Source organism: Globicephala melas, chromosome 11 (assembly GCF_963455315.2).
Source record: "Globicephala melas chromosome 11, mGloMel1.2, whole genome shotgun sequence".
In the NCBI taxonomy this organism is placed as follows: Eukaryota; Metazoa; Chordata; class Mammalia; order Artiodactyla; family Delphinidae; genus Globicephala; species Globicephala melas.
Genome location: NC_083324.2, coordinates 7,899,480 through 7,915,963, shown reverse-complemented (window position 1 = coordinate 7,915,963; position 16,484 = coordinate 7,899,480). Strand labels below are relative to the sequence as shown.

The following is a 16,484-nucleotide window of genomic DNA, read 5'->3' as shown; positions in this document are numbered from 1 at the left end:
GAAACATTAACCAAGAATGACCATATTGTGGGCCATAAAACAAGTCTCAGTTTGATTTAAAAACTGAAATCGGACATAATTGTTTGAGTTTTGAAAAGAACATAATTAAATTAGACATTAATAACAGGAAGATAGCAGGAAAACTCCCAAATTTTTAGAAATTAAACTAAAGACTTCTAAATAACTCATGGGTCAAAAAATAAATCAAAAAGGACATTAGAATACACTTTAAACTAAACAAAAATGAAAACTCACATATCAAAATTTGTGGGATGTAGCTAAAGCAGGGCTTAAAGGAAAATTTATAGCTTTAAACGTTTATATTAGAAAAGAAGGTCTAATATCGATCTCATCTTCTACCTTAGAAAGTTAGAAATATAAGAGCAAATTAAACTCATATAAGTAAAAGAAAGGAAATAATAAAGATTTTGAAAGTGTAAATCAATAAAATAGAAAAGATAAAATACAGAAAACAATGAACCAAAAGTTGGTTCTTTGAAAACAGCAATAAAATTGATAAACCTTTAGCTAGATTAATCAAGGAAAAAAAAAGAAAACACACCTTTCTAGCATATGGATAAAAGGGAATATCACTACATATCCTCCAGACAAGAGAAGGACAGTAGGGAGTACGTTGTTTTGTTTTGGTTTGGTTTTTTCTGGGCCCTTGCAGCACGACATGTGGGAACTTCTTTTCCTGACCAGAGATCAAACCCGCACCCCCTGCAGTGTAAGGGAAGAGTCTTAACCACTGGACTGCCAGGGAAGTCCCTAGGGAGTAGCATTTTTCAAGTTCTATGCTGATAAACTCAACAGCTTAGATTAAATGGACAAATTTATTGAAAGGAATTCAAGGTTGTTGTAACATTTAAAAACAAATCAGTGTAATTAATCATATTCTAAAATAAAGGAATTAAATCATATGAGCATCTCTATACATGCAAAAAAAACAAACTTGACAAAATTCAGTAACCATTCATGATTAAAAAAAAAAACCTCAGCTAATTCAGAGCATAGACGAATTGCCTCAACCTGATAAATTTATGAAAATGTATTAAGAATACGATAAAACTTACAGCTAACATTATGCCTGAAAGACTGAAAGCTTTCCCCATAAAACTGGGAATAAAGAAAGGATATTCACCTACACCACTTCTTTTTAACATTCTATTAGAGGTACTTAGCCTGTCTAACAACTAGAAATATGAGGCACGCAGATTAAGGAAGGAAGAAGTAAAACTGTTTTTATTCACAGATGACATGATTGTGTATATAAAAATTCCTAAGGAATCATCAAAAAAGATGCTAGAATTAAAAAGTGAATTTAGCAAGATCACAGGATAAAAAGTCAATAAAAATAACTGTTATTTCTATGTGCAAGGGCTGTGCACTGAAAACTAACAGCACTGTGGAGAGAAATAAAGAAGAGCTAAAGAACGGAGGAACACACCACGTTCATATAAAAATAAAATCCCCTAAGGAAAAGTAAAAATAAGAAGAATCCCTGTGTAAGGAACTTAGAAAATGGGCCCAGTGTGGCTAACAGGGACTCAAAATAAAACGGAGCCAGGCAGTCATGACAGACCGGATTCAGTCACGTACTCTATGTTCTCATTAAAACCAAGAACAGAAAACTATGACTTCTGATTCTGCTAAAGGTCCTACCTGGAAATGTCCCCAACTAGAAGCTCTGATGACCAAGCCAATCATCAAAAACTATAGTCAAGCTTCAAGGACTTGTGGTCAGGCTGCAGAGGCCAGCCAATCCTCTCTGCAAGTCTCCCAACTGTGACTTCTACAGTTTGTTTTTAAAAATCCCTCTCTCTTTACCCCCTACACCCAAAGGTACTTTAGGTTACAGCCAAAGACTGCATATCCCCTGTTTGCAAACCTTGCAAGCAATAAAGCTGTCCTTTTGCTTTAAGATAATCCTGACTATTTTCTGGGATTTATTTCTAATTTAGGACAACATTTTTACATTGAAGACAACACTGTTAAGATGTCATAGGGACTTCGCTGGTGGTACAGTGGTAAAGAATCTGCCTTACAATGCAGGGGAAGCAAGTTCAATCCCTGGTCAGGGAATGAAGATCCCGCATGCCGCAGGGTAACTAAGCCCGAGTGCCACAACTACTGAGTCTGCGCGCCTCAACTAGAGCCTGAGTGCCACACACTACAGGGCCCATGCGTCCTGGAACCTGCACCCCACAACTACAGAGCCCATGCGCCCTGAAGCCTGTGCGCCACAACCAGAGAGAGAAAACCCGCACACCACAACTAGAGAGAAGCCCACATGCTGCAACGAAAGATCCCGCATGCCTCAACAAAGATCCCACGTGCTGCAACTAAAACCCGACGCAGCCAAAAATAAATCAAAAATAAATAAATCTCAAAAAAAAAAAAGTCATATATCCTCAGATGGATCTCTAGATTTAGTGCAATCCCAAGGAACATCCCAGCAGGCTTTTCTTGGTAGAAACTGACAACCTGATTCTAAAATTTATATTGAAATGCATATAAAATGCAAAGATCCTAAAAGAACCAAAACAATCTTGATAAAGAAAAACAACGTTGGCGTAGTTACAATACTTGACTTGAAGACTTACTAGCAGGCTACCGTAATTAAGACAGTGTAGTACTGGCACAAGGATAGACATAAAAATCAATGAAATAGAAGAGGATCCAGAAACAGACCCACATATAATTCCCTGGGGCCATACTGACTGATAATGGGGAGAACTCTGTCAAGTGATAGAAATGTTTAATGTCTTAATTGTAGTCATTACCTGGTATAAACATTTGTTGAAACTCGTTGACACTTGCACATTTTACTGCGCACTTAAAATGAATGCCTTTTACTACATATAAATCATACCTAAATAAAGGTGATTTTAACACATATTTAGAAACAATCCCCAAAACTTATCTTGGTTCCTAATATGAATCTAGCCTAGAAGGAAACTAAGATTTATTAAGGCCCTAAAACGTGCCAGACACTGGACTCTGTGCATTTAATTCTCACAACCATCTCCTAAGGCAGAAACTACTCACCAGGGTTTCACATCTGAAGAAATGTTGAGCGTTTGCAATCTCACCCACCTAATAAGTGGAGAGCTAAGAGTCAAGCCTAAGTTTATCTCTAATGCCCATGTTGCTACCACCACCATCCTCTCATTATGTCTTCCCTATGGAAACTTTTTTCACCAAAGCTACTACTATCCACTAAAACCATTTTTTAAGCCTAACTTTTTTTTTAACTTTCCAAGGCAAATCAACTCGAAAATAGAGAATAAGAACGATCATAAGCCTACATAATCCATAAACTGATGGCTAAATCCAGAACAATGACAAGTGCACCCCATGCGCTAAATACGTCAAACCACAGTATAAAAACTATGTACATACTAGACTCACGAAGAGAAGTACAAGCACATTTCAATATGTGAGTCTTCCCACCATCACACAGCAAGTTAAGTGATAAAACTGTCTGCAATACTCTTCAGTTGTAGAATTCTCCCAGTGGAATTTTTTAACTTTAAAATTCTATGCCAAGGACTACTTGGTTGAACCACCTATCTCCCATCCTGCTAAAAATGAAAAATCTGAAATTTAACATCTAAAAGTGCCGGGCAAATAACAATATATAGCGATCAAAATCTTTATTCCTGTGAATGTTACAAAAGGCATAAAAGTATCCGAGAGGGAGGTGGTAGAAAATATAGGAGCCTTGTAAAAAATATTCAATATTTAAGAGGGAGGTCATGGAAAAGACCACGCTAAAACCTCAAGATAGAGGAGCTAAAGGTGAGAAATAAATAATAAATGTGTACTTATGTCTGGTGTTAAAATAATACTACATTACATAAAAAACCACATTTTTGTAACTCAGAGAAACAATACATACTTACAGTTATGTGAACACTGAGGAATCATCATTGCAATGTTGAAATATTCAAAGCAAATTCCACAGCGCAGCAAATCATCTATTGTCTGAAATGCATAAATACATACACACCTATCAGAAAGCCACCAAGACTGGAACATCTGCCACAGAACTCCTTCTCCATCCCCTAAAAAAATAATTTAATAATACTTCTTTGTCAAATATTCAAACTCAAAAGCTAAGTCCACATAAACTGCAGGGGAGAGAAAACCTCCCCCATATGACTTATTCAAATCTTAGGTTATAGAGAACACTTCAGAAAGATAAAGCTGACACTGTACAGAATCCCACTCCATGTTGCCAGCCCGTCACAAAAGGGCTACTCTAGTTCTCTTCTACTTGCCATGTATTTCAAGTTCCTCCTCCAAGGCTCCTCCTCTTCAGACCCCATTCCCTGGCCCACTGTCACTGCGGGGGTGAAAGGTACCAGCAGCCATTCACCACACAGGGTAAGAACCAGATTAGAGACTATTAAAGAGAAACACTAGAAATTATCTAGTTAAAACCCTTACTTCACAAATGAGTAAACTTGTATCCAGAGCAGGCTCACAGCACATGAGTCAAGCCAGGACAAAACTTCCTGTCTACCGGCCGTCACTCCAGTGCTTTCTGCTCGGTACTGTACAGTACTACAGGGTGGAGCCAGATGAGGAAGCCCTGGAAAGAGCTGGAGCCAGTGACAGCAGAAGGAGGGGAAGAGGCAGGCAATCTGCAAAGTCAGATAGATGTGCGTCCATCTGGAATGAAACCCAAACAGGAAAGGATCTCTCTCGCAACCTAAAATCTTCTAAATCATTTAAAATGTTATTTCTTTTCTTTTTATAAATTTATTTATTTATTTATTATTTTTGGCTGCGTTGGGTCTTCGTTGCTGCACGCAGGCTTTCTCTAGTTGTGGTGAGCGGGGGCTACTCTTCGTTGCAGTGCGTGGGCTTCTCATTGCGGTGGCCTCTCCTGTTGCGGAGCACAGGCTCTAGGCACGCAGGCTTCAGTAGTTGTGGCACGCGGTCTTCAGTAGCTGTGGCGTGCGGGCTCTAGAGCGCAAGCTCAGTAGTTATGGCGCACGGGCCTAGTTGCTCCGCAGCATGTGGGATCTTCCCCGACCAGGGCTCGAACCCATGTCCCCTGCATTGGCAGGCAGACTCTTAACCACTGTGCCACCAGGGAAGCCCTAAAATGTTATTTCATTCAAAAGAATACTGAGCAGATATTTAAGAGGAAAAAGAGAGAGAGAGAGAGAGAGAGAGCGTGCTCTCATGTACTGGTACGGAAAGACTGCCAAGAAAAGTGAAAAAAGGAAGTAAGGTACAGGCAGTACACACTGTCTGTGACCTTCTGTTAAAAAGGGAGGAGGGAATAAGAATATAAATCTGAATGCAAATCTGAACACAAGAACGTAACAAATAATGGTCAAAGGGGTCAGGAAACTGGACAGATGAGGGACAAGTTTGGAGGAAGACTTTTACTTTTTATTTCGCGTACTTTTTGAACCATGAGTGTATGACCTAAATTTTTAAAATGCAAACAAACAAAAAGACTAATGTCTCTAATAGTTCACATATGAAATATTGTTGCCATTAAAGGAAACATGCTTTCAAAGAATAATTAATGCATGGAAAAATGTTCATGTTTTAATGCAAACAAAAAAAAAATCAGAGAACAAACCTACAACAATAATACATAACAACAGAACTATGTAGTTTAATCTCCTTAACAATCTTAGGAGGTCTATAGCATCTATATGCCAATTTTTTAGATGAAGCCTATAGAGCTTATAAGGCGTTGGATCAAATCCGAGAGGTTGACTCCAAGGTGATCCCAAAGTTTAAATGCATATACACATTGTGGGTATGTGTGTGCATGATCACACATGAGAAAAACTGAAGAACAATAAGAGAAAATGTTAAACAGCGGTTCTCTCTAGATGGTAGGATGCTAGGTAACTTTCATTTCCTCCTTTATCTTACTGTAAATTTTAATTTTTTTCTACTATATACACATTCTACATTTATAATCTGTCAAAAACAAATGTTTGTTATAGTAAAACCAGGGAAATAAACATTCAAATGCCCAAATCTTCCATTACTTTGGATGGTAAGCTACCACTGACACAAACAGCTAGAGGATTGTGTTGAAAATCAATCAAGAGCAGAGGCAGGACCAGAAGCCAAAGCCCTGACACCTGGTCTATTTGCTTTCTTCTCTATCACCGTCCTCTCCTGGAGGAGTGGTTCTGACAGATGTGCTGAGCAGGATCTGTGGAAGTGATACCGCATCCGATGAGCTATAACATTCTTGCACAGATGTTCAGTCCAGTGGATGCCCTGGGATTTCCTCAACTTAGAGAAAGTGGAAAGGGGAAGCTTTCACTTCCCTTATCCAATTCATAATCTTCATGACAACCACTAAAAAGCAGGGGGAGAAATACTTAACACATGTTAAGCATTAATAATAATAATAAAGATATATTGATTTAATGCTTACTACCTTCTAGATACCTTCAATCAATTAGCAAATAATTTTTGAGCACCCACCATGTGCCAGGCATTGTGTTAGGCACAGTGAATAAGCCAGACAGGATCCCTATCCACACACATCAACTCATTTAACCAACCTTATAAACTATTTCTGTCTCCAGTTTATAGTTGAGGCAACCCAGGCTCAGAGAGGTTAAGTAACTGAATCAAGGTCACACAGTTAAATAGAAGGCAGAGACTAAATTTAAGCCAGAACCATTGGAACTCAAAGCTATGCTCTTCTCCACTGCACACTGGAGCCAAAGCCACAACTGCAAAACCACGGCTTTCCCAGATCCTTCCACAATGTCAGCTCTTCAACATGGGGAGATCTTCAGTCACCAAGCCCTGTAGATGACACTGATGATGGCAGGTAGAACAAGGCCTTATACTTACTTTAACCTCCCCCAAGTCCCTTCACTTAATTCTCAAAGTCACCTTATGAGTCAGTGGGGCAGATACCATAATCCGTAGTTTACAAAACTGAGCAACAGAAGAACATGATTTTGCTCAGTCACAAACGGAAATAATCACAGAACGAGGAGAAAAACCAAGCAACTGATTTTAGCTAGTACAGAATGGTGTGTTTGCTCTTGACCAAACATAGTAGGAATCCAGGACTCACCACTACCGTCCATGGAAACAGGAATGCATTGCCAAAAACAAAGTAGCCACAAAAATCAATGTTATTTGAGTGAAAGACTTCAATAAAATGAAAGGCTAGGGCTTCCCTGGTGGTGCAGTGGTTGAGAGTCCGCCTGCCGATGCAGGGGACGCGGGTTCGTGCCCCGGTCCGGGATGATCCCACGTGCCGCGGAGCGGCTGGGCCCGTGAGCCATGGCTGCTGAGCCTGCGCGTCCGGAGCCTGTGCTCCGCAACGGGAGAGGCCACAACAGTGAGAGTCCCGCGTGCCGCAAAAAAAAAAGGCTAGTGCTAAACGTGAGTCCTGATTTCTTTGTTTAAAAGAGAGGATGCACAACTATCAAGAGTTAGGACACGTTAGGGAGGAATTAGGGCAAAGTAGCACTAGGCTTCTTGAGGGTAATTAGAAGAAATGAATGAGAATGTAAAGGAGACTGCCCGCTTTGCTAGGTGATTAAATAAATGTTTTCTGATGCAAGCTCCACTCCAAACCGTGTCCGGTGTCACTGTGGGAGATTCTTCACTGAAGTACTGGGAGAGTTTACATAATGCTTGGCACGCAGTAAGCTCTAAGAAAGGATTAGGTATCACTGTCGTTTCCACCGTTTAGAGTAAGTGTTTCTTTCCACATCATTGTGATTGTTGTGACTGAACGGCAGAATATCCCGTCCCATACGACAGCCAACCTAGGCTCACCATAAGGGACCAAGGCCTGTCCCCGGTACTTCCCAGGAGAGGAAGAAACTGAGGCCCAGATCCACGCGGTGGCAAATGGCAACGCAGAGCCGGGTATCCTGGCCCAATTCGGCGCCGGCGCCTCGTCCTTTCTCCTCCTCAAGGCGGGGCTGGCCTCCCGCGGACGTCGTACGCCCCCGACCTCCCCGAAGCACTCACCTTCATGACTGCCAGGCCCGGAGGCCACCGGGGCTCTACTAGGGAGTCCATGGCCTCCCCTAAAGAAGGTGGAGGGTCCGCGACCCACTGGTCTCCAGCGCTCCACTGCCACTCGAAATTCCCCGCGCTACAGAGCTACGTCAGCAGTCGGCGACGCGCCCGACGCGGGTGCGGAGCATGCTGGGAGTTGTAGGACGTGGCCGAAGCGCAACCGAAGGTGCTCTCTTTGCGCACGCGCCAGGCTTCCTCTACGCCTCCTTGCGCAGATGTGTGGTTAAAAAACCCACTTGCGGGTTTTCTACTGTACCATTAATAAGTGAATACCTGTTGAATGTTAGGAAGAGACAGCCTAAAATCAAACCAAATCCAGGCCTTGCCAAACCTTTCAAGGTCTGGGCTCCTGCCTCTTCCTTCCGGTCGCCCTCCCTGATTGCTATAATGAGCTGTCTCTGCTCAGAGCCGGGGTTTTCACATCCATTATTTCATCTCACCCCATCACAGTACTGAGCGGTAAATATCATTATTCGTTTACACAAGAGAAAGCTTTGGCTCAAAAAAGTGAATAGAGTTTCTCTGAGTCACGCAATTTCTCTGACCAGACTACACATAGGGCCTCTGGCCTTAAAATAGGAGCTCTTTTATCAAATAGGATGGTTAATTTAATTTAATCATCTTAACTTTGGCGTGTAGCCTTCCAGATATTTCCTGTGCAGATACATAGATACAGGGTTTTTTGCCCACAAATGTTGATACATTAAATGCATACCTCTGCCACCTTGAGGTTTCCTGTGGGTTTATTTACATGCATCCTGAGACCTCTCCATGTTAATACATATAGATTTACTTCGTTCCTTTTAATAGCTACATAGTCCATAATACAGATATACCACAATTTACTTATGTACACCCATACTGAGGACCATTTTGGTTGTTTCCAGTTTTTCATTATTGCAAACAGTTGCAATGAACACACTATCTATATAAATCTTGGCACACTTGAGCCAGAATATTTGGGGGATGATTTCCTATAAATGGAACTGCTAGGTGAATTTGTGTGTTCTTTAAACACTGTGATAGCTAGCACTATGTGATTTTCCAAAAGGGCTGTACCGATACATTTATACTCTCACCACGTGAGTACGAGTGCCCGTTACCCAGATGTGAAGCGTTGACCATCGCACCACTCAGTCTGTCTGCTCAACTCAGCACTCATCGATAGGCTGCCTGATGTGGGCCTCCTTCACATCATGTCTCGTGGGCAGCAAGTCAGCATACAGCAAGTCAGTTACTCAGGGAAGACCCCTGCAGCTTGCCACTGCTTCCCGCTGTGGTCCATGTATTCATTCCTTCATAATTTTTTTTTTTAAGTGCTTACCATTGGCCAGTCAGAGCGTCCCTGTGAAGTAGGCAGAAGTGAGGCTGCTATTGCCATTTTACAGATGAAGACAAGGAGGCTCAGAGAGGTTAAGGCTTCACTCCTTTGGGCTATCTTCATAAGGAACTCTGGCCCCTGAGTCAGAGATATATTAAATTGATTTTTCCCAGCCTGTGCCCAAAGACTCATTGGGCAATAATGATATTAACAGCATTTGGACAAAGGACTTTAATATCCATCACAATAGCTGACATTTATTAGGCACTTTGTATGCAAAGCACTGTTCTAGATGTTTTTACGTATGTTGACTTATTTCAGACTCACTCCAACCAAATGAGGAAAGAGAAATAAATAGATAACTGGCATAGTGCGTTCTGCTAGTAAGTGGAAGAGGAAGGATTTGACTTGGGCAGTCTGGCTTTCGTCCATATTAAGCACTACAGAATATTCTTATAAGGACCCCATCATGAGAATTATTCCCATTTTATAGATGTAGGAACTGAGTCTCAGAGAGGCAAAAGGACTCATTCAACATCACACAGCTTGTCAGTGGCAAAGTCCGACGTTGAATCTAGATCTTTTAACCCCAAACCAGAAGGGATCACCCACTGACATTTTATGGAGAAATAACTGAGTAGACAAGGCCGCAGGGCAGAGGTCTAAGGATCCCAGGATGCTAGACCTAGTGGGGCTCCAACAGGAAGGTGGGGAGTGGCAGGTTAGGGGAGGCAGTGGGTTTCTATCAGCCAATTAGAAAGGGGCATGTAAATGAACTCCAGGCTACGCTGGATGTATTGGATCCAGGCTGTGCTGGATGCATTGCCTAGTCCTGGATGCAAGGAGATGGGGTAGGCTTGGGAAGACAAAGGAAATGAGACCAAGACCAGATCCCAAGCCTGAGTGCACCAGTAATTGTTCTTTTATGGTACTAGTTGGCTACAAGGTTTAAGGTGGCAAAGCTCTGGGGAGGTGAGAAAAGGATAGAGAGGAGATGAGAAAAGAGAAAAGGAATGGGGAAGGAAGGGGAGAGAGAGACAAGACAGGGAAAGAAATGCACGCTTCCTATTCAACTATGAAGACAGGTTTGGAAGCAGGCATCACTCGTTGGCCTTGGGGTCCAAACCCATCTCCCCGTCTCTGGAGAGCCTCCAGGGCAGCACCCAGGACCATTCATCTCTGACTTCCTGCCACCAGCTGCTTGGTGGGACTGAATGAATGAGCGAATCTCTGGAATAAGCCCACATACCCATAAATCCCCTCCCTGGCCAAGCAGTTCCCTTCCTGCCCTCTCCAATAGCACCCACTCAAGCCCACCTCTGGGCCAGGGAAGGAAAGTCCACACAAGGGCACAAGCAGGTTCTGAAAGCCACTTTGAGCTCAGGACAAAGCATCTGCCTTGCCCTCCCCACAGTATTTATCCACCCGCAGGAGCCAATCTCCTCTAACAAGCTGCTGGTTCCACAGACATTCTCCTTCTGTTAGATCAATAAAGAGATTGCACTTCCTTATTCGGGAGTAAAAACAAAACGTTCCGTACAGAAAAAGCCAGTGCTCAGGAGAATCTCTTGTTGCACTAGCGCAAAGAGAGGATCTGGGATAGGGTGGCCAGATAAAATACAGGATGTCCAGCAAATTTGAATTTCAGATCAAGAGCAAACAGTTTTTTAATATACGTATATCCTACATATTGCACATGTCATACTTAAACTAAAGATTTATTCACTGTGTATCTGAAATTCAAATTTAACTGAGCATCTTGTATTTTATTTGCCAAATCTGACAACCCTAATCAGGAGAACATTCTCCCAGCTGAGTGTGGGGCCTGGTCTGGCTGTACCTTGAGGGGTCCCAGGCCCCCAAGTTCCTTGCCGGGGTTTCTCGTAATCACACTCCTCTTTGTCCTCCATTCTTCCTCCAGGACCCAGCCTTATTCTAGGCATGGGAGGGGAATATTGAAGGAGGCTTTATCCCTTCTTTCTTCCCTCTCTCCCTCCCTCTTTTCCTCCCTCAATTCTAACAAATGTTTATTGAGCCGGTACCCACCTCTTCCAGGTGCTGGAATTCAGAGGTGAACAAGAGTCGTGGTCCCTGCTCTCAGGAGCTGACACCTCGGCAGAGGATGGGGCCAGGACAGAAACAAGGGAGAATGTAAGAGAAGGAGTAGATAAGCGCATTTAATAAAATGGGAAGTGATGTGAAAACAAGAGAGGATGGTGTGGTAGAGAGTGGGGAGACGCTATAAACGGGCTGATCTGGGAAGCTCTCTCTGAGAAGATGACATCTGTGCTAGGATACAACTGATAAGCTAGAGGCAGCCATGTAAAGACCGGGGCTGTGGAGAGTTCCAGGACTTGAGAAAAGAGTTTGGGTTTTAATCCATGTTAACTTGGACCAAGTATTTAACCTCTCTGTGCCTCAGTTTTCTCATCTGTAAAATGGGGTGACAATAGTAGTATTTGCTTTATAGGGATGTTGTGAGAATTAAATAAGTTATTGTAATTTAAGTGCCTAGAGCAGCACCTGGCACCTAACAAGCAAGTGTCGTGTGTCAGATGCCAGGGTTATTATGTTTCTATAACCCCCACGGGGAGCTCTTGGAGGGTTTAGAGTCACACAGACTTCAGTTTGCATCTATGCTCTTCCGCTGACCCGGTGACCTTGGATGAGTCACTGACCTTTCAGAGCCTCAGTTTCCTCTTTTCTAGGATAAGAGTAACAATGCCTATCTCAGAGGGTTGTTAGAATAACTTTGTTTTTTAAATCTTGGGAAGCACCTACCAAGGTATCTGACACGTAGTGAGTGGCCAGTTATAGCAGTAGCAGTAATAGTTATAATTATTACTAATACCTGTTGTTAACCAGACGTCAGAGAGGTTAACAGCACCAGCTCTGAAGTCAGACTGCCTGAGTTCAAATCTCAGCCCCACCACTTACTAGTGCACAGATTGGGGTCCCTAAATACTGTCCCCATGAAGAGAAATCAGGGCTCCTTGGAGACATGGCTGATTTTAGGTCTGGGGCAGAGTAGGTGGAAGAGGAGCCTGGAAAATCATACTGTGCCCAAATGAGGGAGTTGCCCAAAACTAATGGAGCCATCCTGAAGCTAACCCTGCAGACTTAAGCCACGGAAAGAATATGGATTGCAACGGATTGGAATGCAATGAATATTTGAAAATCCAGGAATTTATAATGCGTCTCAGCAGAAGAAAAGAAAGCCCTCATTTGCTACCATTGGAGGTTGAGATTGTATTGGCTTCTTACTCTGAAGGTTGATAGATAAGGAGGAAGAATTAAGCATTTATTCTTCTCCAGAATGAACTGTATTTTAGGGAAATACTAGCCCCTGTTGACGAGAATTTTAGCTGATAAATATAGAATGAAATTAGAAAGTCATTGTAAGACCATTGGGTGGGAGGTTCTTGAGGGACAGGATACTTAGGTTCCAAATGATCAGGCCATGGTGGGAGGCTGAGGGTGAACCCACCTGAACCCACTAACCCATCTCATCAATCCTGAAAGGGGGCACCAAACAGCACACAGCCCCTGATGTGACATGATGTGGAGTACTCACCCTCCAGGAAGCATTCCTGCCTGAAATGGTGAAACTGAACCTAATCAAACATTTAGATCCAGTTCCCAGGTTACGAGACTGAATCAGATAAACTCAGTTCTTCTGTGCAGGGAACGCTCCCTAATGCGTCTCTCTTCCCGTGAGTCTCCATCGCTAGCCACATGTGACACTTGGCACACTTCTGGTCCCCAAATGCATGGTGTTTCCCCACAACAAGCAATTCTCTGCGACCCAGCTGGCTGTCCTACAACTGAACTCAGTTCTGACACTGTCTACCTAGAGATGGTGTCAGACCCCGCAGGTCAAGGGCTCAGTCTCACAGGCCTGCCTCCCCGACCCCATTCAAATGCCAATCAGAAACTCATGTTATCGCCTGGCTTCTGAGCAACAGCTGTAGATCAGAGGTTCTAATGACCCCTCCTTGAGTTCGATTAATTTGCTAAAGTGGCTCACAGAACTCAGGGAAACACACTTACCAGTTCATTAAAGGCTATGACAAAGGACTCAGATGAACCGTCAGCTGAAGAGACACACAGGGTGGGGTCTGGGAGCATGCCGGGCACAGGACCTTCTGTCCCGGTGGAGTTGGGGTGCATCACCCTCCCAGCGTGGGTGCGTTTGTCCCCCTGGAAGGTCTCTGAACCCCCTACTTTGGGAGTTTATGGAAGCTCCCTCAAGTAGGCATGATCAATTATGAACCTCATTTTCAGCCCCTCTCCCCTCTCTGGAGAAGGCTGGGGCGGGCTGAAAATTCCAAGCTTCTAATGATGGCTTGGCTTTTCTGGTGACCAGACCCCATCCCGGAGTCATCCAGGAGCCCACCAGAGTCCTCTCGTTAGAACAAAAAGGTGCCGCTAGTGATCTTATCACTTAGGAATTTACAAGGGCTTTAGGGGCGCTGTGCCAGGAACTGGGGCAGAGACTAGTGAACATATTTTCTATTACCTCACAAACATGCATGGAGGGCAGCCACAGGAAACTGACAGCTCATGGAAGCAATCAAAGAAATCCAGACCACGGGGCATTCTACCAGAAAGCAAGCCAGAGTTCTTCCCAAGTCATGCCCAGAGGTTAGTTTTGTTTTAAAATAAAAAAGACTTGAGATGTAGCCCCACTATGCCCTTGTTGGGCTCCTGATTTGAGCAAACCAAACTTTAAAAGACGTTTTGGGGAACAATCGTTAAAATTTGAATATGAATTAGGTATTAAATTATACTGAGAAATTATTGTTAATTTGATTAGTTGTAAACATGCGACTGTCATTAGGTAGAAAAATGTCATGTTTAGAGATGATGCTGATGTATCTCAGGGTAAAATATCATGATGGTGATTTATTTGAAATTTTAAAAGTATAAAACAAACTTGGAAAAATTTAAATAATTGTTAAATCTAAATGATAGACATAATAGGTTACACTATCCTCTGTATTCTCGAAGTTTGAAATTTTTCACAGTAAAAATTGGAGACCACAGATCCCACCTGCCATTTTACAAACAGCCACATGATGGCAGTAGAGTATCGGGCTGGACGTGAGCCCAAGCTTTGAGGAAGAAATGCCGAAGAGCAATCACCCCACGCATTCCTTATGCATTTTTTTTTAAATCCCGTCCTTGCATTTAATCGACCTTTCACTAAAGTGCCTGTGTTGGGCCTATAGGGGACAAAGAGTCAAATTCAGCCCTACCCCTGCCCTCCTGCATCCACTTTGTCTAAGTAGCGTCTGTATATCTGGGGGCCAGGAAGGAGCTGTCACCAGGAGTCTTGGTGGGTCTGAGCAGTCACGGGTGTCTGTATGTTTGCCATCAGTGGAATGGAGACCTAGGCCGGGCACGTTGAAAACAAAGAAATTAATATGAGGGCAGGGATGGGGGGCAGGGGGGAAGCCAGCCACCTATGTTTTGAGTTGACCTCTTCCACAGGTATTCAAGTTTACCACTTATCAACTGTGTGATCTTCAGAAAGTTACTTTACTTCTCTGAACCTGATGGAGCTCAGTAATGGTTCATACATTATAGTCTGTCTGTTGGAAGAGAATGAGACAGTCCATGTAAGTTGCTTAGAACAGTGCCTGGCACACAGTAGATGCTCAATACAGATGTATTTATATACCTGTATGTTCCCATTTGGGGTTCTGGGACAGAGGCAGGCGGTGAGCTAGCTGATTGACACAAAGGCCCCAAGGCCCATTGGGGAAAACAACAAATCTGGCTTTGGGACTGGGGCACTCGAATTAGGGCTCTCCAGAAGGCAAGATCATCATTATAGCAGCTACATTTATTGAGGGTTTTCTCTGCGCCAGGCACTGTCCCAAGCATGTTCTATGTACTAGCTTATCTACTTCTCATGACAAGCGTCTGAGGCAGGTACTATTACTATCCCTGCTTTAGAGGTGACAGAACTGAGGGGCAGAACTGTAGAGAATTTTCCTGAGCCTTCTCTGCTGGTAAGGAGGGGAGGCCAGGGTTCAAACCCAGGCAGTCTGGCCTTGCAGTCATTCACACCCACGAGTTTGGCTGTACTCCTCTTAGGCAATGGGTGCTGTGGGAAGACAAAGCACTTACCTAGAGATGGGGACAGGGGTCATAGGAGGGGACCAGAGCAGGTATGGAATCCTGGGCTTAAAACCCCTGCACATCACCTTCCTCATGTGGCAAATAGGGATGCTAACAGAATTTACCCCTGTGGATGGTCTTAAGGTTTCATTGAGGTGAAGTATGTGAAGTACTCAGCACTGTGTTCTTGGAAGAACACCCAGCATGTGCTTGATGAATATTAGTTTTATTATTGTTAAGTTGACCTGGAGTCCAGGGATAAGTGCAAAGCTGGAGTATATCTGCATGAGCATTTTTCTAGCTTATCAGTTAGCTATTGCTGCGTAACTAACCACTCTACAACTCAGTGACCATTTAGTATTTATCATGGTCTACAGCACAAGGACAGCCCCCAGGATCTCCTTTGGGCAACTATTCATTCCTGAGAGAAGGTGTGGGTGGGGTTGACACCACCCTTGACACCAGGGGTTGTTTAGACCCTCTGGCTGCTTCAGGGATGACCTGCAGCGTAATTCTGACCGAGGTGAATCAAACTTAAGACTTTCCTTGTGTTGAAGCTGAGGAGGTGCAGGCAGGGGGAGCTGCCGCAGCCATCGGGCAATCGCAAGATATCGGAGAGCCCTGTGAGCATAAAGTTAACAGGCAGAGCTGAGTAGAGCCAGCCTGAGAAGAGGGGACTGCGGCCGGGAGACCACGCCACTCTCAGACCATCCGGCTTGGAGCCCGTCCTAGCCTGGAGTTCCCAGCTATGTGAGCAAGTAAATTCTCTTTCCTTAAGGCTATGTGGGTTGGATAGCTCGTCCCTCGCAGAGTCCTAAACAGATATGCCCAGAAGTGGGCAGTCCAGCAATGGACTGCTTTGGGGCAGATGGCAAAGCCATCAGGCAGCTAAAATGTGTCCTTTCTTTGTTCCTTCGTGGGTCAGAGATGCTGTCCTTTGCATCGTTGCTTTAATGACTCAAAGTTGATTTCAGGATTCTGGAGTGATCGT

The 16,484-nt window shown here is 43.6% G+C and overlaps 1 protein-coding gene across 5 annotated transcripts in view; it reads right to left on the bottom strand.

Annotated features, from left to right (window-relative positions):
* The window catches only part of RAD18 (RAD18 E3 ubiquitin protein ligase), a 118,153-nt gene extending 110,028 nt beyond the window's left edge, over window positions 1–8,125 (bottom strand). For 3 of the 5 annotated variants that reach the window (XM_030840668.2, XM_060307520.1, XM_060307522.1), the window contains exons 1-2: window positions 7,996–8,125; window positions 3,909–3,990 (exon numbers count right to left, since the gene is read on the bottom strand). In XM_030840668.2, coding sequence (XP_030696528.1) covers window positions 3,909–3,990; window positions 7,996–8,046 — 133 coding nt within the window. In that variant the 5' untranslated portion in view covers window positions 8,047–8,125. Of the gene's footprint in view, window positions 1–3,908; window positions 3,991–4,015; window positions 4,071–7,084; window positions 7,131–7,995 lie in introns of those variants that run through there. The other 2 variants (XM_060307521.1, XM_060307523.1) reach the window with 2 other exon arrangements.
* Between the last annotated feature and the right edge of the window lie 8,359 nt (window positions 8,126–16,484).